The sequence below is a fragment of the Oxyura jamaicensis genome, chromosome 26 (genome assembly GCF_011077185.1).
Source record: "Oxyura jamaicensis isolate SHBP4307 breed ruddy duck chromosome 26, BPBGC_Ojam_1.0, whole genome shotgun sequence".
Lineage (NCBI taxonomy): Eukaryota > Metazoa > Chordata > Aves > Anseriformes > Anatidae > Oxyura > Oxyura jamaicensis.
Window position 1 is genome coordinate 1,402,156 of NC_048918.1, and position 15,161 is coordinate 1,417,316.

Below are 15,161 nucleotides of genomic sequence, written 5' to 3' on the forward strand. Positions count from 1 at the left end.
GTGGTAACCTTCCCGGAGGATCCTGATGCGGGAGGACAAGAGGAAAGAGCCTTGCTTGGTCAGGAGAGTAATTCACATGGGAGTTCACCTGCCTGGAGCTGTCTCCCTCTCTCTCCCTCTGCCTCTTATTTTTGTACAGTGCCGTCTCTACAGCACTGAATTTTTCATGCTTGTTTGTGAAGCGAAGTGAAGCTGTCGCTAACGGTGATAGGGGCTCGCAGGCCTAGCTCAGGAAGCCATCCCAGGGTGCTGGGCAGAGAATGATGTGCTTAGAAATGTTTTAGCCGTGAAGGACTCAAATGCCTCCGCAGTGAGAGCTGCTTCCCTGCACACGTACATTCTGGGGATAGGTGCTGGGCAGAGCAGCAGCCTCTCCACGCGTCGAGTGCCCGCTCGATCTGTCCCAGCCTCGGGTTCCCGGAGGCGCGATGCCCTGACGCGTTCTTTCTCTCCTTCATTTCCAGCTGGAGCCCCCCGAAGTGGACCAAGACTCCCAGTCTCATGCCAGTGTCTCCTGGGTCGTGGACCCCAAACAGGACTCCAAGCGGACCCTCAGCACTAAGTATGAGACCACTATCTTCTAAAGCAAACAAACCCTGTGTCCACCTAGTCTAACCGTGCCTTTGCGATCTGATCTGTCTGCTGTTCTAAACTCCCTCTTCCTCCAGCTGCTCGCACTGAGCCCCGCGTAGGCACTACGTCAAAGGCAGCAGCACTTAAGAGACTGTAGACTTAAACGGCTTTTGTACCTGATCACTACTGAACACTGTGAATTCTCCTTACTCGGAAACAAGGGTAACACGCTGTTAGATGTCCGCCAGGTGGGAGGTGCAGGGGGGTGCAGGCTGGGGCAGTCGGAGGTGTGGATCCAGGAAGCCGCCTGCCGTTTTCACGTCTTTCCCCTCACTCTGGCACTGTGAATCCCTGGGGCAACGTGACGCTCCCCGGGCCTTTTTTCTATTTCACCTTCTTATCCTTGGACTGATGGAGACCTCCCGTCTCTGCGGTGCACGCGCTCCCTCCTCCTAGACCCTCTATTTCCCGACTGAGCCACGGCTGCATCCCGTTCCGGTGAACTCACCCCTCCTCTTACCTGTCATTCCAATCGACACTAACCACTGTGATGCTGTCTGCAAATAACACGGTCACTAGATTTCCTCTCGGGGTCCCTGCCCACAGTCTCCTCGAAGCCTGGAGCAGAGAAGCTGCTCTGATGGGAGGTCAGGTTTGGGCCGGGCGTGATCGTTCCCACTGTGAGCTCTGACCCTTCCCGGAGATCCGGCGCGGTGGCCCCCGGCGAGCGCCCCGCGGGAGCTTTTCAGCTGCATGCATTTCAGTCCCCGCTAGGAGTTTCCCCCATAGTCCTTGTGTTTACACTCACCAGACAGACTTCCCGTGACCTGTGGGTGTAGTTCTCATCGTAAAGATTGTGAAGAGGTAAAGCACTTAGAGGCACGTGTTGTTAGCCCCGTGTTGGGAAGGAAAGGTGTTTGAGAGGGGCTGGACGCTGCGCTGGTGGAGGTCTGGTAAAGCAGGCGGAGCTGTGCCGCGTCCAGCACGTCTCCTGCAGCTTTCCCTTTTGGCCGAAGGGAGAGATGTGATTGAAATCAGTCTGCTGCTGACCCAAAGCTTATTTTCAGTCTACAAAGCATTGCACGAGGAGGGCTATAGGGATCTTGAAACATCTGTCACCTTTCATCCTTGAGAGCAAGGATTTCATTTGGAAATGGCCCCGTGTCAGTGGGCACCTCTGCCTGTGCTGGCTGCTTCTCAAGTGCGTGTTTTCCTCTGGGAGCATGTCCCCGTTTCTGTGCATCTCAGCAGAAGCCGCTTTTAATCCCGGACTGGGAATCGTTTGCACGAGGCTGCAGGGCACTTGGCACAGGTCGGAGCGGAGCTGGGACGGGCTGGGACTGCAGAACAGTTCACGTCCCCCGTGAGCGCCCGAGCAAGCTGTCACAGACCTGCCCCCAGCTCCTTCACCTGCATTTGCAAAGCTCTCTGAGATGGAACTGAGGAGGAGGAGGGTGATCTGATGGCGAGACAGTGCTGGGAAGCAGGACTCCAGCTTCTCATTAACTTCTGCTTCTCATTAACTTGCCGCATGTCCAAGCAACGTAGCCTCTCTTTACCTCGGTGTCCCCGTTTTCAGGCTGGGAATGCACTTACCTACCTCTCAGGGTGCGAGGCTCGCTCCGTTTACAGAGCTGTTGCGGGGCCCCGCAGTGAAAGGCGTCGCCACTTCCACACAGTGGCAGCAAACCCCTTGCGCTCAGCCTCGCTCTCCCGACGCCATCCGGGACCCGCGGTCTCGCAGCGAAGCCCCGGCTTGGGCCCTGCTCAGCCCCTCGCAGGCAGCGGCCGCGCACCTTTCCCGGGGGGAGGCTGAGCAGCCGGGGCAGCGTGGCTGGGGCCATAGCTCACCGAGTGCATCTTCGGGCGAGAGTCTGGAAAAATCCCCTTGCAGCCCAGGTGTGGGGAGCTGGTGGTGACGGTGGGTCCGAGTTAGAGGCCTGAAGGTGAGCTGCCCGCACACCCGCGTGCCGTGGCTGCGTGGGCACCATGGGTTACGTGGGCAGGGGGAGCACGCAGGTCTCCAGCAGCGCTCTGGTTCCAAAAGAGCTTTTGGAATTTGCCCCAAATCCCCCCTCGCGGTCAGAACAGCAACACTGGGTTATTTACAGCTGTTATTTAGGGGACAGAACGAGCTCGCCTGAGTTTTACTGGGGCTTTAGAGCTTCTGCCTAGCTGTTTCCCCAGACTTGTGGTGAAATTTGATGTTTCAACATCTTTATTTAGCCGTTTTCTTGGGAATGAGTTTGATCATTGGAGTCCTTTCTGGCTTAATGGCACTGAGTGGCAAACTGACTTCAAAATTAGGGCCAGGCATCCCAGTGAGAGGACTTTCTTAAAGCAAGAAAAGGAAAGTAGATGTATTTCCTGTGTTATGAAGCCCCTAACGTAGACCCAGTGGCTCCTCTGCCTAAAGGCCTGAAGCAGAGGTCGTGCTGGAGTTGCCCAAAATGCTGCAGCTCTGTCCCACGAGCCGGAGCATTGTGGACGGCTGAGTACTGCAGCGTCAGAGGTGCTCCGAGAGCTTGGTCTGGGGTTGAGCTGTCCGAACTGTACGAGTGCCCTGAGGGTTTGGTATCCTTCAGAGAGGAAGGGAACTGACAGCAGTGGGAATATCGTTCCCACGTGTAAGCATTTACCATACAGTCACCCACACCTATTCCCCATTGCAGAGGGTCTGAGCTCTTGCATCTCCCCCCGCGTTGAGCTGGGAGCGGCAGGTTCCTCCCGAAACGGGGCCGCTAGTGCATGTGCCTTTCTCAGGGTGACCGTCCCAACCCAGCTGGAAACAGGCGGCGCTGCCCTCACTACAAAGCTTCCTCTGTGTCCCTAACCCTCACGGCTGTGTCTCATCTCCTGGCTGTACGCCTCGCCTTTCCCGGCACTCGTTTGTGTATGACTCGGAAATCATTCATTCCATTATCTTCCTTTCTGTTTGCCTCTGAAAAGCTGATCTCCGGGCAGCTGTCTCCTACCACGGAAATGTAGTAACGGGGCAGAGACCTAAGAAGCAGTGGCCTGCTGACACGAAGATCATCTCCATCTGGCACTGGTGTCTGCCTCGGAGTGGGTGCTCAGTGAGGGCTCCCAAAGCAGAGGGGGAAGGGATCCCAGCCTCCAGCTGATAAAGCAGCTCTCCATTTCTAGCAAAGGAAAAGTTGAGACTTCCGAGGCCGAGAGCGATGTCACGCTTCCTAGGCTGAGAAAAAAAAACTTCTTTCGACCCGTTTCGTTGTTTTTTTTTTTTTTTTTACATGTGAAATGATACAGAGTAAATCCAGTTTGCAGTTTAAATGTAGCACTGCAGGTTTTTTTGGTGAGGGAAAAAGAATTATCTTTATTTACTGAGAATCCACGCAGTCCGGCAAGGAGTACAATAGAAAGTCTTAGCAGTGGGAGTGGTGTGCGCATCTCTAACGGTACTGAAAATTGCTTCAATTCTGGGTGAACAGTAGAGAAATGCCAAATTCTTGGAAATAACTTCCTCCAGTGTGAGAAGCCTTGCAGGGCAGGTCCGCATCCTTTGCCTTCCAAGCCACTCCATGCTTTAATAGCGGATGGAGATAAGGAAAAGAGTCTGCAAAGGATCTTCCACCTCCGAGTGGTTGTGGCCAAGTATTCCCGATGGTACAAAGCTCGCTTCCCCTACAGAGAACGGTTGCATTGCAATACTGGACATTTCTATGGCAAGGACACAATTTCTTCCCATTTACGCACTGAATACCTGGAGGCGACTCCAGCCTCTTGTGCACCTGTCTTGTTTTTAAATGCAGTTATGCCCTGAAGGGTTGGGGTTTTTTTAAGCTTATTCAATTGTGATTTAGCACTTTTTTGATACTAGCTCATTATTTAATTAGTGCAACAGTTTTTGGAAGATGAACAGAAAAAAAAAAAAAAAGGAGTTAAATTTTGGGCATTACACTGAAACAATCCATACCCGAGGATAAATCCTATCGACCCGAGGATAAATCCTATCAACCCGAGGATGGCTTGGCCCCCTTCCAAATACCGCCATCTCCAAGGTGTGCTGTGTGCTGGTTTTTCTGTGAGTTACCGGAGTATTTAACAGGAGTTGTGGCTGTGACTGATGTGTTTTCACAGCGCTGTTCCTCTCGGGGGAGAGCTGTTAAAACAGTTGTGATTTTTAATCCTTCGGATGCAAAAAACGTAGCGCAGCACATTTGTTACGATCTCGACAGGCGTTGTAATGCTTGGGGATGTGGTACCCTGCTGCTTTACTAGAATGATATGCCCTAATAATTCCTGTTTAACTCCAGTTGCTGCTGTACGTCAGGATTTCATTTAGTCTCTCCAGCCAGTAAGACGAGGAGAGAAGTGAAGCGTAATCCCGAGGGCATAGACCTGTAAATGATTAGGAGGGGAAAGTGGAGATTTTTTTTTTTTTAAGTTGATGAATTTAGGAAACCTAACATTCCTTGTTATGCGTATGTTGCAATTCATCCTGGTGTAAGTGTAAATATTTGGTGTGTTGGCAACAAGTCTTTTTGGAGAGATTGCAAATTGAACCTCTGCTTGGGAGGAGGGACACCTTTCTTTTTTTGATGCAGGAGCTTTTTGAAGGTTGGCTTGGAGGTGAAGTGGTGATGAAGACTCCAATCTTCAGGGGGCTGGAACTGGTGACCCTGGTGGTCCTTTCCAGCCCTGTGTATAATTCCATGGTTGTCTTTAGTGATCCAACAGTTCTTTAGCCAGATGCTCTTTCTCACTTAATAGACAAGGCAATTGTTTTGGCAGTGCATCTTCCCCTTTGATTTCAGTGGGTTTTGAGGTACTTGCATGCTGGAGACTGATTCTGGACCATGCCAGTCACTGACTCCCGGTGATTTAACACATCCATGACACAGTATTTTGGCTCTTCCTCCCTACAGGATTTCACGGTACCTGGAGGAAAGTGCCCTAAATTGCTGGTGCTGAATATGACTGAATTAAAATGCATCTGCTGTACTGCCTGCCTGCGGAAAGGTGGTGCTGCCCCAGGTTTTGTTCCCCTTTTTGAGAACAGATTGTAGTTTACAGGCTTTGATTTGTACACGGCATGAGTCCAGGCTGAGAACTCAAGACAAACAAAGATGTTTGCTAAGATGTTTTTTTTACTAAGATTTTTTTTTAATAAAGGAGGGGATGATTTTTTTTTCCAAATCAAAGTTGCTTTTTCCTTTTTAGTTTTGTATTGACAAAAACAAACAAAACCACCTAATCTTAGCTGGTTTTGAACTTCCTTTGGGATTTTTCTTTTTAGAAGATAAAAATTATGCAACTCTTGTGGGGTACATGCCTCTCTCCCTCCTAGGGAGGAGGTAGGGCACCTTCCAGGATGTACCTCTAGCGAAAAGTTCATGCCTTCACAAGGCTGCTGCGAGACACAGACCAGATGCCAAATAGTACCTCCAACCAACTCGTGCTGTGCCCAGCTGATGTGGGTTCAGTTGCTTTAATGCTCCTCCCACCCCGCTTCAGAAGTTTCTAGCAGCAGAATTTTCCCTGGCTTTCTTCTGCTTGCATCGTTTCCATGCAATCAGATCTTTATTTTAGAGCAAGCACAGTGTTTGCAACACTGTCTTCTTGCAAAAAGTCTCCCGTGTAGGTCTCCTATTGGCATTACTTACTGCATTTTTTTTTCAAAAGGAAGTAAATGCGCTGCTCTTACCAAGTAGATTTTCTTACCCGTGGAAGAATAACCTGAGATTCCCTAACAGGGCAGAGAACAGTCCAGTTCAGTTTGCAATGTAGACATTTTTGCTAATTGTGATGTATGGCAGTGGGACTGATTTGTAATACAAATGTTATTTAATCTGTCTGTATTTTGATACTTGAATTTCCTTTTATTTTCTGTATATACAATTGTTAATCTGTTCAAATTTGTCTGAATTTTCAACATCTTGTGGTACCAAACATAACCAATCTGTGCAACAACATAGACTGACCTCACTACAACAAGGCGAGATTGTAAATATTCCTGGGCTTCCAGCAGTCGTTTTGTTGTTTTCATAATTGTACAACTTAGAACAGACTGAATTAATAAACAAACTTAGACACACATTCGCCCTGTTATCACTGCGACCTCCGTGTTGCGCAGAAGTCTGTTCATCTGTGCAAGCCACGCTGTTCTTTCCTCGTCTCGCAGACCCGACCTGTGCAGCCGAAGCAGGTAAGAGAACGGGGTGAGGGTGGGCAGCTGAGCGAGGTGTGCTTAGTTCAGCCCAGCGCTGCACCTGTGTTGCTTTGCTTTGTAAATCCAAGGAACAAGAGGCCATCAGCAATGTCAGGCAGCGTGCGGAGCCGATTTGCTGCTCTTGTGGAAGTGAAGCACGGGCTGCTGCTCTGCTGGGAGCACACCTGATGCAATTCTCGGGCCGCAGTGCAGGGCTTGTGCTGTCCCGAGGCGCGTGGCACGCAGGACGTAGGATGGTGGCTGTGCAAATCACTTGGGTTGAAGTCGCTCGTTTTGCAGTTAATCATGCTGATCCCATCCCAATGTGACTGGGATTGATTCAACAGTGATCCCAGATACTGAAAACTAAATTCTTTTGAGACTGATTTATGCATAAAAGCAGGTCCACGTGCTCTGTGTAGGATACACCCACCTGTTACACGATGGTCTCCAACCACTCAGTTCTCCACATAATTGTGGGCAAGGCTGATTTTTACCCCTTCCCGTGTACACCTGCAAGGATTGTTCCACTGAGGGAGGACTGTCAGGACCCTAAGTTACCGAGGATAAACACTAAAATCAATGTTCTGCTGCAGCACAGCAGCTATTAATTCACATAACTCCAACAGTGCAGGCAGCCATTGCACATAGTATTTACCCAGCAAAGATTTTTGGCACGCCGAGTAGGACGTTTTCTTTACATAAAATTAGAGCAAGAAATCCAGACATTTAAATACAGGTGAAAGTTCAGATTTTTGTGTCAAGTTGAGATCTGGCTGATGTAAAATACTAAATTCATTGGGGGCTGCTAAATTTATACCATATGCTCCATTTCTAATAATTCAGTAAGTCAGGTTTTCAAGCTAACTCTGAAATATATTGAGCACTTTTAATGATCTTAAATACCATGTGGCTTTATCAAATCCAAACTGCGTCCCTGGGCTGTGACTAACATTTCAGCAAAGTAGGCTACGGCCCACAACAGAATTAACACCTGGAATTAAAAAAAAGTTGCAGTTTTATAACCTTCATTTCCTTCCCTACTAAATAGTGGCATTTTTTTTTTTTTTTGGGGGGGGGGGGGGGGTGAAAAAAATAACATTCCCTTTTGTAGTTGAGAGGTTTATTCAGTTATTGACACGCTAAGAGTCACTTCCCAGTAGCTGTGGCGGCCCAGATGGGTTTATCTGATTGAGTTTTACAAGCTGAAGCATGATTTGAGAAACTGCTGGAGAATGTGTTCCACCCCTGCCCTCCTGTGTGGTACATAATAAAGATGATCAGAAAGAATCTGTTCCTGCATCTGATTCTGGTTCTGCCTCTGGGAAAAGCACTTTCTTGAGAATTCCCAAGTAGGAAGGGCCAAACACCTGCCTGTTGTGGTGGATCACGCTTCGAAACCTGCGCCCAACTTCCTGCAGCTCTTCCTGGATGGCATCGAGACCCTTCGGAAAACCTTTTTGAGGATTCCATCCGTCGGGGGAAATAAAATGGCTGAGGAACAAATGAATCCGCTGCTCTGTAGGGAGCAAAAGCAGAACAAAAATCACCCTTTGCACAGCAAGCTAGTCTTTGAGAGAAAGGATTCCTGCTGCAGTCGAGAGCAGATCTGAGGACGGCTGCGTTGTTGCAGGACAGTGCGGACAAGCTCTAGATGGACTCGGGACGTGGTGGATTAACGTGGTCTCCTTACAAACTAAGTAGAGACAGCAGCCAGCACAGGAACCAAGGTGAAGCTACCTGATGCTGGGAGAGCATTTGAACATTAGGTATACGTGCCTTGTTTTCACTTTGTCCGGGGTTGTTGCTTTTAACAGTGGCTTTACCTGGGATCCTGGGCGGAAGGACATTAGGTCTGACGGATTTGGCAATGCTTACACCGAAGTGGAGCAGTTCAATAATGTAGATTTTTTGTCCACTCTAAGCTTTTGTACAGAACTGTCAAGCATCTTAGAAGCACAAAGGAATATAGAACTTCAGAGCCCAGGATTTATCTAGCCTGCCACAGCAGCATTTTAAAACTCAAAGTAGTCAAGCAGCCTCTCTGAGGGCCACAGCTGAGACTCAGCTACCCGACAGCCTTGGATGCTGCTGTTTGATGTATCTGGAAAGTGCTGAGAGTTACAAAGAGCACAGACGAGACGCTGCTTTTTAGACGTGGAGGGGGGCAGGCTGTCTGGCTCTGCAGCTTCTAACGCCGCGCCATCAGTGAGTCATTGCCATCACACGCTGCCCAGCAAGCTCGGGTTAGGCTATTAATTCAGCCTTCTGAACTACTTCAGAACAGAACAGGCTGCTCTGACATGGAGGGGATAGACCCAAATAATGTGATAGCATCTATGTGGGCTGAGAAGGATACTTAACTGGATGCAGCATCGGGCAGGAAGAGCCTCACCTTATTTTCATAGCTTGTCTTCCATGTGGAAGTAATCTTTCCTGCAGTGCACTAGCTGCCCGTGGCACTGCAATCTGATGTGGAGCTAGCAGTGTTCAGAGTCTAATAAAAGGTCAAAATAATCAGCTCTTATCCAAGACATTTGAATAAATATTTTGATGGAGCAGCATTATAGGGCAGCTGGTTAGCTGCATACCAGGCAGTGCACTCCCTAGGGATAAATATTATTTAAAGATCTTAGCGTGGTGCTTTACTAGAGCCAGCGATTAAGCTCTCACTCCACACACTAGCCTGAAGATTGCAACACCACCTAGTAACAGACCTTGCACTTAGGCCTGTTTAGCTTTTAGCGAGGATGGTAGGATTTAAGAGATTTTCAAAGCAATTACTGTTTGGGAGTCTTTCAGGGTGAAATAGGAAAATCGGGGCAGTTTCTAAACCTAGCTCCTTGACCCTGCAGTAGTTGTGCACGATGCAGGGAGTTTCTTTGCTAGTACCTATCCTGCAGGGTTATTAGCCTGAACCTTTTATGAAAGCCTTTTCATAGCTGAGGGAGACACGAGCTCAGAGACTCACCGATGACACGCCGGACCACGTTGCTCTTGTCTGCGATGCTTTTTATCTGGCCTTTCAGGGAAGCACATTTGTCACTGGTAAGAGCAGGGTAACCCAGCTGCGAGAGCGTCCTGCTGACTTCCTGCAGCACCTGATCGCTGATGTCTTGCAAAGCTTCCTCACACCTAAATCACGCAAAGGTATATACCTGCACTCCAACCAGCAGGCAGATCTGTTGGGGAAGGGGTCTCGGGCACAGAGCAAGCAGGGAAGTCTCTCCACGTGCCCTTTGGGTGTCATCACGGGCAGGGAGCAGCATCTGACAAACCCCACTCAGCCACAGCTCTGGTGCCTGCTGCAAGGGAGCTACGCTTCCCCTCCTCTGCTCTTCAGCAGGCAGGTAGCTGCCCTGAGGCTGGCTCCTGTGACCCAGGGATCAGCACGACTGGCTGGTCCCTTTAACCATGAAGGGACCTAGGGAGCTAAGACCCAGCTAAATACGCTGGCTGGCTTCCCCCGCTCCTTGTGGTGGACCTGGCTGCCATTTGCATCTCAGATCCTCTTCTGCTGCCAAAGGAGATTCCTGCTGCTCGTCCCACACCCAACCAGTACCTACATCCTCACTCTTCTCCTTCTGGAAAAGAAAATATAAATAACCCACCTGGCACAAGGCAGCCCTTCCAAGAGGCCCTGTGTTACCAGTTTCAGCCTAGCTCCAAGCCCAGGTGAGCCAAATAATAAGGTGCTTCCACAGGTGCTGCTGGTCAGTAGCAGGACTGCAGCTGTGACAGTAAGCTGATTCACCTGCGCTCGGAGTTCCTGCAGCCGGGCCTGGTCCATAAGCAGCGTCTGTGGACAGAAACCAGGCAGCCTGTGGGTGCAGAGCCAACAGCCGTGGTGACCGAGCAGTTCTCCAGCCATGTAACAGCCCCATGAAGCCGAGTGGAGGGAGGCAGCAGAGAAGGTTGGTTCTGTGAAAAATCTTAACTTGTTTCCCACGGGGAATAAACCCCGTGCAATGGCTTGTGGTGTAGAGGGGACAGAGACTCTTGCCAGTTTCTACAGAAGACAGAGAACCTACACGCTTGTTTATTTTGTGTATCTTTATGCCGTAAAGGTGTCGCAGCCCTCGTCCTACCTCAGGGTATTCCTTCTGTCCGGGCTCCCAGCAGAGCAGGTTCATGTATCCTTGATTTAGCATGGACGTGAGACTCGGCAGCGCTGTGCTACCACCCGCTGCCCCCTGTAAGGCTGCAGAGTGGGGCTGCGGCTCTGAAAGGGATGCGGACACTGCTGCTGCGGCTTCACGCAGCCACTCTGTGGTGTGATCCAGGCTGTCTGCAACAGGGTTTAAAATAAACAAGAACAGACAGGTCAAGCTAACTGAGTAAAACTGAGTAAGAAGTGGCTACGCGATGTCCCAGCTGAACAGGATGCACATCCACGGTGCCAAGGCACGTGCTGGATCCTGGGATGGTGGGGAGGGGTTTGCACCTTCTCTGGTGTTCAGCATCAATGCCTGTTGGCAGGGCACAGGGTTAGGCCTCCTGACACCGGCATCTGGAGACCTTTATGCTGTAGAGAGGGTTTCAGTCTTCGAACAGCACCTTTAATTAAGCCTTATAAATGAGAGAGGCAGCCAGAAATATTCTACAGCCTCGCACAGAAGGGATGTCTGCATCAAATGCCAGCTTTTCATTGAAATACACCTGCTAATACCATTTTGCTGATTCCTCTGAGGGTCTCAAAGCACTTTAAATTTGCGAGCTCTTACAGTTACTCACGAGGCAGCTATTAGGCTCATCTTATGCATGCAGAAACTGAAGCACGCTGACTTCTTTTCTGCAGCGTATGGTAGAAAAGAGGCTGAGAAAGGCTCCTTCAGCTTTCAGAGGCATTTCTCTTATCTTTTACTGAGCATGTGATGAAAGCATCAGCTTTAGGATACTCAAGGTCCTTTATGGTGCTTCATTATCTCCTGCAGAAGTAATAGGTCTCCCCTCCCCTCCCCACTGACTTACGGGGAAGCTTATCTAAGAGTTCCTGGAATTTCTTCCTTTCATACTGGATGGAAGGGTCCTGCAAGTGGGGGCGGAGGCTCTGGATGCTAAAATTCAGCATATCCATTTTCATCAAGTCCAACACCCGGAAAATCTCCCTGGATGAGACACAGAGAATTGAAAGTTTAATACATTAGTAAAAGCGATAGTTGTGGGTTGTTTTAGAATGCTAAGGGAAAATCAGAAATTCTTTCTAGAAAAAAAATGGATGTACTTCCCCGAAGACTGTTCTACTATCTAAGAGCAACTGGGCAATACAAATGTAACAGAACCAAAACCAAAAAGGGATGTAGTTCCAGAGCAGTTTCCTCTTAACCCAGGGTTTTAATGTTGAGGGTTTTGCTGGTCTGCGTAGCCTGAGACAGAGGGAACATCGCCCACCTGAGGAGTTGAGCTGGGTCTGTGAGGCTTTGCAGTCCTTGCACTTCCTCATCTCGAACGGGCGCACACAGCATTGCCATCGTGTCAAGGATGTACGTGGTGAGGCCACGGATGTCCAGAGCCCCGTGCTCAGCCTCTTGTCTAATTAACTCCATGTCGAGGGCCTCTTCAATTTGGCTCCGCAATTGGTTGTGTCGTGGCAGCAGCAACGACAGCAGAGCCTGCCCAAAGAAGTAACACCAAATTTGAATCCAAAACCACGACAGTTCTCCGGAACTGCTCAACAGGAATCAAGGTTGGCCTTGAACTGAGACTCAGTACACAAACCGTGGGGCACACGGTAAGGGGTTGTTTGTCTCTAATGACTCACTTCAGGATGTCTGGCTACTGTTTCGCAGATTGCAAAATCTCCTCTACCATCCTGTACCAAAGAAGGGAGTTACCTGTCTGGAATCTAAGGGGAAAAGGTGAACTGCAAAACTATACACCATGCTCTGCTAAGAACCATCGTCTTTTAGTTCTAAACAACGTTCTTGAAGACCACGTTGTACACTTACACTGCAGCTACAGTTCATCGTGTAGCTAAAGGGGTGTCGTTGTATAGAGAATTGCAGTTTTTGGTTGGCAGACGCTATCCCTGCTGTTACTAAAACCAACAGCTCAACAGGCTTCCCATTGTTTTGGTAGAGCGTTTTTAAAGACCTGGAACCAGAGAATGAGTTTCCTTCTCAGACAGGTTTTAGAAGGTGCAGTTGTGTAACTTACGTCTCCCTGTGAACTATACGGAGCTTGTTTTTGCCTCCCTCTTACACATGTTCGCATGGGAATATTTGGATTTAAGGGGTGGGGTGATGATTAAGGGGAGACTAATCCTAAGGTCTTCCCTGTGCCAGGATCAGCTGACCTCCTTTATCTCCTGCAGCAGCTGGATTGCCTGAGTGTAGTCAGGGGGGTTGGCAGAGATCTGTTCCTTCAGGCTGTCCCAGAAGGCTTCGTGCAATGTCTCCTTCACTCTGTTTTCTAGGCTAAGAAAGAAGAGGGGAGAGCAAGGGGGGTTCTCTTAGCATCAGATAAACACAACCTCTCAGTTCGATGGGGCCATTCCTCTCTGCTTTTATTGCAGTTTACGTCTTTTGACGTTTTCTTCTCCTAGTCTTTCCTCCAAACTGGCAGCAATACACCTCATGAAAATCTCTCTCTGATTAAATGTCCCGTTCATCTAAAACGGGACCCCATCCTCTCAGCCCTGCTCGTAAAATGCACTCAGCCCCTCTTAACTATGGGATAAAAAGAACATAGGATTTTTCAGAAACTCTTGTAAGTCCTCAGAGATCAAGAGAATAGTTTTCTAGCTAGCGCTCATCCTTGCAATGAAGGAGAGTGTCAGCAACTTAAACAGATCTTTAACTAACGTGCAGACACCTCAGAGACGTTCACTGGAAATTCTGCTTTGTTCTCGTCAAAGCTGCAGCTCACGCAGCCGAAGCCTCTAATTCTTTCAGTGTTAGTGAGTCACATCCGACATTCACTGTATTTAAGAACTTCTTAGCAAATGGTGAAGCAAAGAATAAATAAAACAACCCCCTTTTTTTATTTGTTGTTTCAAGAACTCTTTTTACTTCTATAGTCAGAGCCAAAGCTTCTTTTCATGTTCTTGCATCTTTTCTGTAATGTGACAGAAAGAAAACTAGCCTGAATATATATGTATATATGGTGTGTGTATATATATATACACCTGAACGGGGAGAAGTTGACCATTTGCAGTTTGAAGTCACCATTCAGCACGATTTCATGCGCCATGGTCAGCTTGTAGATCTCGTCAGCTATTTCCTGCAGCTCACTCCCGGAGAGGTCTTGCGGAGGGCTGGCTGTAGGCGAGCAGGAGAAAAGACAAGCCCGTGAGGAGGGACTGCTCCGCAGCCTCCTGCGAGGAGGTTTAAAAACACTACTGAAGAATGAGGGGAAAAATAAAAAAGAGGGGCAACTTGTGTTTTAGGGGAGGAACTGGCTGTGCAAGGGCGCTTTAGCTTTTGAAGGTGGACGTTGTGAGCTCGCTGCTCGATAGCAGGCTGACCCCTACTGCCCGCTGCTCGGCATCGCCTGCCCCGCGGGGAGCTTTTTACCGAGGCCGTGACATTTCGGGCTGCTTTTAACGGAGGCTGGCTGGTTTTTTATCCGTCAGCCGAGCCCTCGGAGTGTCGCCCCCCAAGTTAAACCCTGCCAGAGGCTCCCCTCAGCTCCGAAACTCCCGTTTTTGGCCAGACCCCGCAGCTCGCCGCTGAGGTGCCGGTAGTTCCGGGCCCGGCCCCGCTCCCCCGTACCGGGAGCCCGCGGCCCTTCCTCGCCGCAGTCCCGGGGCCGCCCGGCCGCTGCCTCAGCGCCTGCCGGCCGCGGGGGCCGCTCGTCGCCGGGGCTGGGCTTGGGCATGGTGCTGCTAGGGCTGGGAAGGGGGCGCCGAGATGGTAAAAGGGGCGCTAAGGTGGAAAAATGGGCTCCAGGGCGGTAAAAGGGGCGCTGAGGCCCTCGCCCTGCCCCGCCGCCCTCCTCCCCTCACGGGGCCGCCGTTGGAGTGAGGCGCGGCGCGGCCCACGCCCGCCGCCCCTTCAAACGGGACGAAACCAACGCGAGGCGGGAGGGGGGGAACTGCCTCAGCGCTTTCGAGCATTCTCCCCTCCAATCCCACTCCCACCCCTGGGTGCCAGCCCCTCGCCGGCACCTAAAGGTGGGACCCGCTCCGTGGGGCTCCGCTGATGGTCGCTGAGCGGGTGAGGCTCGCTAACGGAGCGCCCGCTCCCCCAATGCTCCCCCATAGTGGCGCCCAATGGGCCCCTCCGCAGCGCAGAGTCCGGGCGGAGGGCTGCCCGTCACCCCCCCGCGTGCGGGATGGAACGCTCCAGGCGCTGAGCCGAGGCAGCGCGGCGGGGCTGTCCCATTCCGAACGCGGGGGGGCGGGGGGGAGGCACGAAGCTCAGGGGCCGCATGGAAGACAGGAGGATGAGGAGGGTGGGCGCGAAGAGCGGGAGGG

At 50.4% G+C, this 15,161-nt stretch overlaps 2 protein-coding genes across 17 annotated transcripts in view; one reads left to right on the plus strand and one right to left on the minus strand.

Moving 5' to 3' along the window:
• The window catches only part of ANKS1A (ankyrin repeat and sterile alpha motif domain containing 1A), a 100,390-nt gene extending 93,757 nt beyond the window's left edge, over window positions 1-6,633 (plus strand). For 11 of the 15 annotated variants that reach the window (XM_035347277.1, XM_035347283.1, XM_035347280.1 and 8 more), the window contains one exon: window positions 465-6,633. In XM_035347277.1, coding sequence (XP_035203168.1) covers window positions 465-584 — 120 coding nt within the window. In that variant the 3' untranslated portion in view covers window positions 585-6,633. The remainder of the gene's footprint in view (window positions 1-464) is intronic. The other 4 variants (XM_035347278.1, XM_035347284.1, XM_035347279.1 and 1 more) reach the window with 2 other exon arrangements.
• A 1,289-nt stretch (window positions 6,634-7,922) lies between these two features.
• TCP11 (t-complex 11) lies at window positions 7,923-14,871 on the minus strand. Of its 2 annotated transcripts, XM_035347294.1 has the most exons (9): window positions 14,458-14,871; window positions 13,872-14,004; window positions 13,041-13,161; window positions 12,137-12,357; window positions 11,717-11,853; window positions 10,834-11,033; window positions 10,357-10,544; window positions 9,717-9,880; window positions 7,923-8,264 (listed from the first exon to the last, which is right to left on the minus strand). In XM_035347294.1, the coding sequence occupies exons 1-9, from the start codon at window positions 14,561-14,563 to the stop codon at window positions 8,026-8,028; spliced, it is 1,509 nt and encodes a 502-aa protein (XP_035203185.1). In that variant the 5' UTR covers window positions 14,564-14,871; the 3' UTR covers window positions 7,923-8,025. The 2 variants fall into 2 exon arrangements, with proteins under 2 accessions (XP_035203185.1, XP_035203186.1); XM_035347295.1 differs by lacking the exon at window positions 7,923-8,264 and having other exon boundaries at window positions 9,747-9,880; window positions 10,500-10,544.
• Between the last annotated feature and the right edge of the window lie 290 nt (window positions 14,872-15,161).

Bases quoted from the DNA above. Each gene is read 5' to 3' on its own strand.
- TCP11 (XM_035347294.1), bottom strand. From the start codon at position 14,563: ATGCCCAAGCCCAGCCCCGGCGACGAGCGGCCCCCGCGGCCGGCAGGC. The intron at 11,854-12,136 runs GTGGGCGATGTT...TGTCTCATCCAG, and splicing joins GACCCAGCTCAACTCCTCAG to GGAGATTTTCCGGGTGTTGG. The intron at 8,265-9,716 runs GTGAGTCTCTGA...TGCTCCCTACAG, and splicing joins CGTGGTCCGGCGTGTCATCG to AGCAGCGGATTCATTTGTTC.